General features: G+C 40.4%; 1 protein-coding gene across 1 annotated transcript in view; it reads left to right on the forward strand.

Annotated features, from left to right (window-relative positions):
• FRAS1 (Fraser extracellular matrix complex subunit 1) overlaps window positions 1–12,477 on the forward strand; it is a 708,831-nt gene that overhangs the window by 529,078 nt on the left and 167,276 nt on the right. Inside the window, exons 36-38 of the mRNA XM_077476089.1 lie at window positions 1,257–1,388; window positions 6,346–6,471; window positions 7,564–7,811. Coding sequence (XP_077332215.1) covers window positions 1,257–1,388; window positions 6,346–6,471; window positions 7,564–7,811 — 506 coding nt within the window. The remainder of the gene's footprint in view (window positions 1–1,256; window positions 1,389–6,345; window positions 6,472–7,563; window positions 7,812–12,477) is intronic.

Here is a 12,477-nt window from a genome sequence, read left to right on the forward strand (position 1 = left end):
AAATGCGAGTAGGCTAGTGGAAAATTTGAGGGCTGCCTTACTTTACAACATAGTAATTTACTGGTCAACAAGCATGCAGGGGCTATCAACTTTCTGGCTTTATGTTAGTTCCAGGTTAATGACTCACTAACCAGTAAAATCAGCATAATGATGGCAACTCTGGAATGTGCACCTTTATAAACCAGGTCATGTCAGCTCCCATATCTTTATCCACATAAGTTCTCTTGCAATCCAAAAATGTACAGAAATACATTACCTAGTTGTATGAGGTGATAAAACTAATATGGATCTAATTTGCTGGACTATTCCTAGAAATAAATTGATATATAGGTACTCTCTCTCCTTTCACATCTACAGCATTTATATTTACTTATGCAAATTTTTTTTCAAATCAATTATACTTCTTTTACTTTCTCACTTACTTTTTGTGGCATTCACAAAGTTCAGAGACAAAAACCATGCTTACAAATATAGGATCATAGTTATAAATACATTTACATGAAATGTATGCTTAGTCTCTGTTCAATACCTGTGACACGTTTTAAATGTCATATATTGAAATTTGTTATTGCTAGGAGCAGTGAAATAAAATATAAAAGAGAGAAGGAGGGAAACGCACTTAAGTGCAATATTAAAAAGGTTTTTTAATAGCGTAAACATAAATGCACTTACAGGAATGAAGACATCATAGCCATATCTGTCATGTGTCCTCCTTGAGGGGTGCCAGCAATCTGGTTTTCCCCAGTGATCAGCGGTGTTTTCACATGCACAGGATGCTGTTTCCAGAGCAGTAAGTGGAGGACATTCCAGCTGCCTGGCATGGACCGCATGGGGGAAATGACGTCACTTGGTGGGCGGACTTCGATGTGAGGAGGACAGGAGAGGAATGACAAAAACCTTTTTAATATTGCACTTAGATGCACCTCTCTCCTTCTCTCTTTTACATTGCTCATAGAGTACCTTGGATACGCTCTGAGGATGGCCTGCACCTGAACCTTTTTAAAGCTTATATGGACAAATTCCAACCAAAAAGACCATATTTAGCTAAACTAAACTACAATACAGGCTTTCTCACTGCCATGCTCTGGGTAACCCTTTCTTTTTAAATAAAATATAAAAAACATTGTTTTGCAGTGTTGACCAGAACGAATTACATTTTGTATGTTGTGATATTATTAATTGGGTAACGTGAGATAGTCTGACATTTGTATTGCATATTAAACCTTTTGAGTGATGTTATGCATTCTTCCTTTCAGTTTCAGATGGAGAGTTTACTACAGCTGAGATGCCATTTACTATTCATTTGCTTTCAAATGATCAGCAACCTCCAGTGTTCCAGATCACTGCTCCTTTTATTGAGGTCACACAAGGAGGAAGAATTCCTATTGGTTAGAGACAAACATTTTTTTTCAAATTTTTTTTACTTTTTACCAGATGTATGTTTAGCCTGACAGGGGAGATACAAATATATTAAGCCAGATAAACGTAAAAATCATAGCAAAAATGATTTCTTCTGCATTACAGACTCTTTAATAACTATAAAAAAAAGTAAGTAAAAAGAAATTAAATTGAGACTGGCCATAGCAGTCCATTAGATCCAAGCTAGCATTTTCTATTGCAGGTTTGAAAATGAAAGCCATAATCTGATGTGTGTCTGCATTTCCTCCACACAGTTTTGTTGTAATTTCTTCTTTGAAGAAATGAATTCACTTTGTGCATAATGTTGACTGGTGGCTGTCCTTGGTTTTTGTTAGGGCTGTTTTTTTATTTTTATTTTTTATTCTTTGAATGCATGTATAGTTTTGGGATCAAAGATGCAGCCATACAATTGAATTTTGGCTATGAAAACTCATTCTCAGCTATTGGTTAATATAAGCACAAGGTGTATTTTCAATACTTTGATAATACATAGTTATTATGGTTATATGAGTAACAAAAGAGCCCCTAAAAAGAGCCCCCCAGCTAAAAAAGAAGAGAAAAAAAAGAAAATACTATTTAAGAGCTATCCACTTTTGTTACAGATAACACCCGCCCGTTAGCTGAACAATATAAGGCGCTTGCACTAAATAGCGTGCTTTTTAACTGGGGGCTGTGGAATGTTTTGACAATATAGCAGCTGTATTAAAAAGGCTTTAAACTTAAAACCACCACAAATATAAAACCATCTACAAAGTGAATAAGTGTATCATAAGATAAATCTATCCACCAATAGACAAAACAGCGCGTATTACTCTGTTTGCGAAAAGATGTTGTTATAGTGCAGTCTTATATTATAGAGTTAACATATATGTATACAATAGTCACACATAAATAAATCATTAGTGTGCAAATCATTCATAAGAACTGTCCTTGCATCCGGTTTGTGGTTTCGCTACAATGTTCATCAGCTCTCACTCAATGATTAAACCGCACAAGTGCAAAAGTTCTCTGCCACAGTTCATTAGATGTATACTGTATAACCCTTTCTAGCGAGACTACACCTCCACACGTGCAATAATGTGCCCACAAATCACTGGGGGATATGTGAAACACCGAAAACCCCCTTTGGTTTTGTTCTTACCAGATCCACCTGGTTTACAGGTCTTTAGAAATCACTCTTGTCGGTGCTTCAAGCCGGGTCCCATCCACATCATAGACTCCAGGTGTTCAGAATCTCGGAGAAGGGTAATTACAAAAAGTACACATAGCGTAATTCCATCTCACACAAAAGGTTATTTATTTAAATAAAAAAGTATTGCACTCACAAACGTAAAAATCTTTAAAAGCATTGGTTCATTCTGCATGCATAGTTCATTGTAGCGGCGGATGATAATATTCTTCCTGATCTTGATCATTGCAATGAACTATGCATGCAGAATGAACCAATGCTTTTAAAGATTTTTAAGTTTGTGAGTGCAATACTTTTTTATTTAAATAAATAACCTTTTGTGTGAGATGGAATTACGCTATGTGTGCTTTTTGTAATTACCCTTCTCCGAGATTCTGAACACCTGGAGTCTATGATGTGGATGGGACCCGGCTTGAAGCACCGACAAGAGTGATTTCTAAAGGCCTGTAAACCAGGTGGATCTGGTAAGAACAAAACCAAAGGGGGTTTTCGGTGTTTCACATATCCCCCAGTGATTTGTGGGCACATTATTGCACGTGTGGAGGTGTAGTCTCGCTAGAAAGGGTTATACAGTATACATCTAATGAACTGTGGCAGAGAACTTTTGCACTTGTGCGGTTTAATCATTGAGTGAGAGCTGATGAACATTGTAGCAAAACCACAAACCGGATGCAAGGACAGTTCTTATGAATGATTTGCACACTAATGATTTATTTATGTGTGACTATTGTATACATATATGTTAACTCTATAATATAAGACTGCACTATAACAACATCTTTTCGCAAACAGAGTAATACACGCTGTTTTGTCTATTGGTGGATAGATTTATCTTATGATACACTTATTCACTTTGTAGATGGTTTTACTATTTAAGAGCTGCTATCACAAACTTGTGATTCACACAATGGATATAACTAAAAATTAAATAAATAAGTGCAGCGGCCCCTAATAGCCCCATTCTTTCCACCAACTGCTGCCTTTGATGGCTATCACAGCCAGACCTCTTTTCATCTCTAGAAAGAATGGGAGTTTCTGCATAACACATTTCTAACACCCAGACATAAGTGAACACAAAATACAGACAGTTGTATTAGTGTTGATTTACTAAAGGTAAATAGACTGTGCACTTTACAAGTGCAGTTGCACTCTACAAAGTGCAGTTGCTCCAGAACTTACTAATGCTAACTCACCCACCTCCAGGACCTGTTACTAACTCACCCACCTCCAGGACCTGTTGATAACACACAACACCTGATTGAGACCAGCCACAAACTTAAGCGCTTACAACCCACTGTCATATGACAGGTGTGTCCAATCCCTCTGGTAAGATTATTCAATTTTTTATAATTGACACAACTCCAGACAAGCCGTTTACCCTAGTTGATTCGTGTGGTGTCTATTCTGCTGCTGGGAAAACCAACATTGATACTCTGTATTTTCTAACGCATGTGGACTATATATTGGGACACAAGTTTTGGTTGTTAATACTCATTGGGACTCTTGTGTATTTTCACATTGCATCCATATATCCAGTGAATTGTTGATTTCACCCATTCACTGTTTTACAGTTTATTTTTATTTTCTATTTGTTATTACTTTATATTTCACATGTGCACGTCATTGTATATGAGTGTTTTATAGGATTGGTTTCATTACCATTTTTTAAAACACAGTTCAAGATCATTAATTGATCCATTAGTGTTATACTATTTTCTGTCCAAATGTAATCTTCCCCAGCACACGTTCCTGATAATTTCTGTAGTAATGCTGGGTGCTTTAATGACCACCGGCTGGAAACTGTAGCAAAGTGTAGAAATGTCATCAGCACACCAAGGTTTCCTCAGAAGGGTCCAAAGCTTTAATTACCTGGTCACATGCAGGGGCAGACTGACAACACTCAGGGCCCCCGAACTAAATAAATCAAGGGCAGCCCCCATCAGGCCCCGCCCATTACCCCACCCCTGACTCCACCCCTACAATTTGCACAAAGTACAACTTCTGCCTTTCTTTTTTTATTGGACCTGCAGGGGGTCTCTCTCTAACAGTGTCCATTAGACAGTCTGTTAGAAAGCATCCCCTTCAGGCCCCATTAAGTCTACAACAGAGTCTAATGGGACCTGGAGGGGGGTCTCTCTTTAACAGAGACCCTTTCAGTGTCCATTATAGAGTCTGTTAAAAAGAGTCCCCCCAGGTCCCATTAGAGACTACAAAGGGGTATAATGGGACCTGGAGGGGGACTTCTTTCTAACAGACTGTACAGTGAACACCTTCATTCCTTCTGGTCCTCACGGGACCCCCTCCTTGTGCCATGACTCTCACCCCTGACCCAACCACTCACAAGGTAGCGTGTAGCGCTCCTCTTACCTTAACTATGGGTAGGGTAGCTGTGGCTTGTTTCCGCGTCCTCTGTGGCTGGCTGGCTCCCACGTCCTCTGTGGCTGGCTGGCACCCTGCTGTGACTGGCTGGCTCCCTGGAGTGGTTGGGTCACCGTGGTCTTGCTGTGGGTGGGTTAATGTGGCTGCCTGGCTCACACCCTGGTGCTGCTGTGGCTGGCTGGTTTATCTGCTCCTCTTCTGCCATTCCAGGCACTGTTTGCTGAGGCGAGGGAGGGACTTGGAGGGAGGCAGCAGCTTTTGCCTTATCCGGATTGGTAGAGCTAGGTTTGCAGCGGGCCAAGTGCGTGGAGGTGCAATGCGAAATGACGTTGCATGCGTGTGTGCAGGTCCTCTCTGTGTCCATTTGAGAGTCTATGTTGGAAAGAGCCCGCATCATTGCCTATTAATGCAGTCTCATCATTGCCCCTCAATGCAGTCTCACCAGTGCCCCTCAATGAAGTCTCACCAGTGCCCATCAATGTACCCTTTACCAGTGCCTAATAATGCAGCCTTTACCAGTGCCCATGAATGGAGCCTTACTGTGCCCATTAATGTAGCCTCAATGTGCCCATGATTGGAGCCTCACTGTGCCCATGATTGCAGCCTCACTGTGCCCATGAGTGGAGCCTCACTGTGCCCTTGATTGCAGCCTCACTGTGCTCATGTTAGCAGCCTTAGTGTGCCCATGTTAGCGGCCTCACTGTGCCCCTCACTGGGCTCACCAAATGCAGCCTCGCCAGTGCCCACCAAATGCAGCCTCACTGTGCCCATCAATTGCAGCCTCACTGTGCCCATTAATGCAGCCCCACTGTGCCCATGTTAGCATCCTCACTGTGCTCATGTTAGCGGCCTCACTGTGCCCATGTTAGCAGCCTCACTGTGCCCATGTTAGCGGCCTCACTGTGCCCATGTTAGCAGCTCTGACACCTGGCAGCCACTGTCATCCGATGATAGATGTCACATGTCCTGGCATTGGACCAATGTGATGTCTGTCAAAGGACAGGAGGCAGGACATCGGATGACAGGGGTTGCCCGGGTAAGATCCCCACTCTGATCTGGCGGCACTGGCCCTCCCCACTGCATCCTTAGGCAGCACTGGGACCCAGGTGGGTCCTGAAAGATGGTCACCGGGGGCCCGTGGGTGCCCTGAGAGCTCCAGTAGGTGGCGCTGGTGGGCCCCCTTTAATGGCCGGGCCCTTGGACCACGGCCGACTAGTCAGTCTGCCCCGGTCACACGGTACACATGCAACAACGTTTCAGAGCCACACAGGACCCCTTCATCAGGCAAGTGTTAGTAAACACAGCCCACGTAAAAGTCTTTGTAGTAAAATGTAATTTCACATTTTATTTTTGCACAGGAATGCAGCTAACAGTGAGTGACTCTGACACTGCTCCTGAAGATCTCTTGTATGAACTGGTGGAAACACCTCGCTATGGGGTTCTTTTGAAGTCTGAAGATGGTATTCAAACCCCTATGAGTGCAGGTAGTTGGCAAAATATAATATACAAATACGTTGCATGTTTTGTCTAGAATATATTATAACACTATTTTCAGTTAACACTGTGCAATTGTATAATATTATACATAATAATAGGGTAATATGACTTTAGAAATCATCGTATGGATATATTGTCCTATATTTGTGAGAAGATCATACAACTGCAGGGTGGCACATACCAGGTGAGATTGACTGGTTTCCCATACATCTGAGCTTAAATAATGTGCCATAACACTGCTGATAAGCAGCCATGCAAGGGTTAACGTGTTCCCTAGTGCCTTCAGTATTAGTAATGTAACCTTGGTTATCTACCAAAGCAAGAGAGTGCAAAATCTGGCGCAGCTCTGCATAAAAAACAGCTTACAGGTTATATTGCCAAAGCATAATTGAACAAGGTGAGGTTAGACGCTGATTAGCTATCATGCACAGCTTCACCAGATTCTAAGGCCGCGTACACACGGGCGGACTGTTCGTCCAACTTTGTCCGCTGAACAGTGTTTGGGCGGACAGTCCGCTCGTGTGTGGGCTTTCAGCGGACAGTTTCAGCGGACAGTTGGACGGACAAGGTTTTTCGGAAATTCCGTAAAACTGTCCGCTGAAACCTTGTTTCAGCGAACAGTCCGCTCGTGTGTAGGCTTGTTCGTCAAACAAAGTTGCGCGCATGCTCAGAAAGGATTTTCACGCCGAAAGCTATAATGCAGTGTATAGGACGTCGTATTTTTCGTCCCGTCGTACGTGCCGTTCACGTCATCGCGCACGGTTTCAGCAAACTGTTCGTCCGTCGTGTGTGGCCATGTCCGTCCATGCTAAGTTTGAGCGGACTGTTTGCCGAAACTGTTGGATGGACAAAGTTGGGCGAACAGTCCGCGCGTGTGTACGCGGCCTAAGTGCACCAGTTATAGTTAATCTCCCCCATTATTTATAGACCATTGAAAATACCACTTGGGATAGGGAGGGGCCTAATCTAGAGGATAGAAATAGTAGAACTAAGTGTAGGGCTAAAACTATGTACTTCTCCATCTCATTACCACAAACATTTAGATGAATTTGCATATCATTTTAACATTTTTTTTTTAGGTGACACATTTACATACGAAGATATCAACAGAAATGCATTGCAGTTTGTACATGATGGTTCCGGAACTACAGAAGACAGCATGGAGATAGCAGTCACTGATGGTATTACCTCCACCACAACTCTTGTGAAAATTGTCATATCACTGGCAAATGATAATGGTCCTCGTCTTGTTCCTGGTTGTTTGTTGTCCATCACTGTGGCTAGCAAAAGTTCTGCCATTATCACAAGGACAAACCTTGCTTACATGGTTAGTTTACTATTTTGTTTTTTTTATTCTACAGACATTTTGGGAAATAGTATAATGTCATAAATAGAAAAATCTAATATATCCCTAAAAACTAACAATAAACCCTTAGTGCAAAATACATACTGTATCTGTGCTAAAAATACCCAAACATAAAATGCAGAGGCATTAAATGAAAATAACAGAATTCAAATGTGCAAATACCATGCAACAATCACAATAACCAATTCATTTGAGTTCATAAAGTGACCAATATATAAAGTGCATAAACGTTAGGTAAATTAAAGGAACATAAAAAACTTTTAGAGGAGTAACAATCTCTTAGTTTAGAAATTCAATTGAAATTGTAGATCCTGTGCAGCAATAGGAAGTACAGATAAGCTCATAAAGTGTCCATTTTGGTGCTTCACACCAGGGAAGAAGGTATTAACTCCCCCACCACAGACATACTTCCCCATAGACAGAGATGTGTCAATCCAAAATGACTTCTTAATCTAATAAGTAGGTTTTAGCAGGATTCTGTATGAGGTTTGAGGGTGAGGACAAAGGAGTAGACATATGCATTTATTTTGTTCCAAATCAAAATTCGGACAACATTTTAGTAATCCGGAGATTTGGAATTATCAGAATTTCCTCATTACACTAGTAATGAATTTTTTTTTTATTTTTTTTATTTTTTTATATTATTGTTTTTTTTCTACAAATATGTCTGCCCCCCTCCCTCCCACCCCTCTTCATATAGGTATATTTACAGTAAGTGAGTCTGTAGGCTTCAGCGTGACTATTCTGCTGCTGTAAGTTAGCCTTATTTGTCCACAAAGACCATCACTTGGCAAATTGCAAACAAAAGCCAATCAGGTTAAGGCTACCAGTGAGGTTGGGGCTTTGTAGTCAGTTCTTGTACTGCTAAACTTGCCTCGTGGTTGGGCGAGTGAGCGATATGGCACCAATTCATGTCCGACGAGAGGTTGATGAAAAGACAGCGAATGCTAATGTTTTTTTTGTTTTTTTTATTTGGTGGTATTTAAATAACCTGATAACCTGACTGGGAAGTCCTCTCTGCCCAATCAAATCCCGGATGCTGTTAATATTAACACTCAAAAAGTGCAATGCTACAAAGGACAGAAGCGACCAACAGGATCTTCTCTATCACACGATGAACACAAAAACAAGAAATGTAGTGTTTAGTAATCCATGATCGTAATCTGTATCAAAACAAAAAGAGTGAAGGAGATGGCGATAGAACAGTCTGAAATACGACTTTTATGACTTTTTTTGTTTTTTAAAGTGTAACGGAAACATGAACACAGCGTTACCTATAACATTAAATAAGCTTCTGGTGGTTTCACAATGACTGACAGCGGCTGCCTGGCCAACATTTATCCACTACCATTCTTTCAAATTCTTTCATAGTACCTGCTTAGTTTTTGTTTTAAAAAAGGAACCTGTCTGGCTGTAGTCTGTCACTACTCAGTAGTGTGAGCCTGCTTGACTTTGTCATAAATAAGGCTAACATTAGTGAACTAAGAAAAACTGCATTTGGTTGGAGGTTGTGGCACTCAGGAACACCCTTCGCCGATGCACTGGCAGGATCTGCCCACTTTGCGGTCTAGTTTCACCATCTTCATAATGGCCTCCTCGTGTCTGTGGCCCATGTGGTCGAATGTGTAGTCGTGCTGTTTCGGTAAGAAATGTAACATACAGAACACATAACCACAGCGACACGAGCCCAGCTTCTGTTGTATCAACTCCAGTCTTATCTGGCAGCGGTAATATATCTATCTTTTCAAAATTCGAATTTGGAACAGAACAGAATAAAATAGAAAGAATATAGCCATATTCCAAAATTTTAATTTTGAGTAGAATATAATAAAATAGAATACAGCAGAATAGAAAAAAAAACTGAAAAGAAAAGAACAGAATAGAAAAAAAATTAATATGAATAGATTAGAATAGAATAACATAAAATAGAAAGAATCTAGTCGTCTTCCAAAATTCTAAATTCAAATAGAATAGAATAAAATAGAATGTTGCCATCTCCCAAAAATTTAATATCCAAAAGAATAGAATAGAGTAAAACAGAATAGAATAGAAAAAAAGACAAGAATAGAATAAAAAAAATTCACAATGAATACAGATCACTTCGATATTTTTGATTTGAATACTTCAAATCCATTGTAAAAATTTTAATCCGTTAGAAAATGAAGAAATTAATGAAACGTAACTAATTTTGTTAGGAATGCAACTCAACAAAATTATTAACTGAATGAATCGATCCGAATCAAAACAAATTTTTTCATTCTGCAAATGTCTAAGAAGGGGAGACCATCATAGTGCAACCAATTTAGAGTTAAAACAAAAGCCATTAAAATTGCTCACACAGCATAAATGGTCATCCAGTATTAAGATATATCAGCTCATTCTCTTTTAGGCTTCAACCGCAATGAAGTTAATTTACTAAAACTGGAGAGTGCAAAATCTGATGCAGTTCTTCATAGAAACCAGTTAGCTTCCAGGTTTTTTTGTCAAAACCTAATTAACCAAGCTGAAATTAGAAGCTACCATGCAGTAAATCAACCCAATTGTGTGAAGTCATCACAGTGCTCGTTCTGCCCAACTAGTTTCAGCACAGATGGACTTCCTCAGGCACACCCCTTTTGAATACTGTATTTTATGGCTCAGTGTTTAATTAAAAGAACTTTTACTACAGAAGAGACAGAGGGGGTTATTTACGAAAGGCAAATCCACTTTGCACTACAAGTGCACTTGGAAGTGCAGTCGCTTTATATCTAAGGGGAAGATCTGAAATGAGTGGAAGCTCTGCTGATTTTATCATTCAATCATGTGCAATCTAAAATGCTGTTTTTTATTTTCCTTCCATATCCTCCTTGGATCTACAGTGACTTTACTTCCAAGTGCACTTTCAGTGCACTTTCGAGTGCACTTGCAGTGCAAAGTGTATTTGCCTTTAGTAAATAACCCCCAGAGTTTCAGTGATAAAAGCCTACCTGTCATCATTTTATTAATTAGCAGCTAGTTCCACTTTTGGCCTTTGTTTATGTGGGCGCTCTGGGCAGGAAAAACAGACGGATAAACTGTAGTTTTACCTTCCAGCCAATAGATGCATGCAGCCGCTCAAGCTGTGGTCACAATGCTTTGCAGCCTAGCAAAAGTTGTATGCCCTGGCGTGTCCTGCAGGCAGTACCACAGCCAAATGTGTTTCATTTAGATTAATAGGGCTGTGTCACAACTGCCAACCACACACTTGGTGCATGATTGCGGGGCAGTCTTTGAATACCCAATCCCCATTTGATTGTCAAAAACAAAAAAGGGTGGCATTCAGTATCACTTTTGAATGCCTAGCAGTCACTACTTTACTCTGATCCATATTACTTTTCAAAGGGGCGTCAAAAGCTTCTGCTCATGCGAACAAGCCCTGTATCAACTACTCAGAATATAGGCTGTTTCATGAAACAATAAAACATTGAACTATTTGCTTTATCAATCAGCAACATGCTTTGCTATTTTTATATTGTTTGCTTAGAGAAAGAGATCTAAGACTTCATTGATGTGATATCCCTGATTTACCTTGCTCAATTTTTTATAAGTCAATCCTATTATTTTCCTGTCAGTTTTCTATGTTTTTTGGCTCTGTATCCAACTGTTCACAAAATAATCTGCAAAAGTTTTTGAGAGAGAAAAGAAAGCAGCGATAAACAACACAGTTGATGTTGGTTGATTTTAGGCCATTATTTATGACAGGCAAAAATATGTTTGAAGCAAAGACCACAAAACCAGAAGTAATTGAATCTGCTGATATTAAAGTGGTTTTGTTTGCTTTTGAAAGTGTTGGTTACATTAAAAGTGATATCATCATGGTTGACACTAAAAACACACCTTTATGTCTTGTTAACCTTTATGTCGTGTTTAGCAAAAAAAAATTTTTAAATGGTAATAAAAGCAATAACATTATTTGTTACATTGCATCACCTCATCATTTCACTTTAACAAACACTCAATTGAGACATAGATGGCAATTACAATAATTGAAAAATATCTCAAAGCTGACTATACACATATATATTTCTTTTGTCCAGTTTGCTAACATCGAAGGTGGATCAGTCCCCCCTCCTAGGCTATTGTATATGCATCGGATTGGATGCAGGTGCTGTTTGGCTGACATTTTTCCAACAGTCAATTAAACATTTAACTTATTTTGCATGGTGCAGTACTATGAGACCCCATACAAAGAAATTAAGGCTGCTGTTTCAGACTCTAGTAGGTCCTTATATGTTGACAACTGCTAGGATTGCAGACAGGCACAGAGTTTGTCTCTGCTGCATTGGCGGCTGGGGCTCAACCATTTGGGGGTGGGTGGCAATAATTCTGCGGGAGACGGACAGGAAGGTGGCATTCCCCCCCACGGGAGGCAGATGGGAAAGGCGTAGATCATCCCCCCTACAGGAGATGGACAGAAAGGCGGCGGTCAGAGGCCTCCTTACCTTAGGAGGTAGTTGACAAGGATCCAGGTAGGGCTGCTGCAACTCGCTCCAGCTACTCCTCACTCCGGGGTCGTTGCTTCTCCTCCCAGTTGAACAGAAAGTAGGCTCTGAGACCCCATTGGCCGGGAGTCCTAAGACTCCCGCCCAATGGGGTCTCAGGACCCGCT

The sequence above is a fragment of the Lithobates pipiens genome, unplaced genomic scaffold (genome assembly GCF_037356315.1).
Source record: "Lithobates pipiens isolate NorthernLeopardFrog02 unplaced genomic scaffold, aLitPip1_a1.2 Scaffold_13, whole genome shotgun sequence".
NCBI classification, from domain to species: domain Eukaryota; kingdom Metazoa; phylum Chordata; class Amphibia; order Anura; family Ranidae; genus Lithobates; species Lithobates pipiens.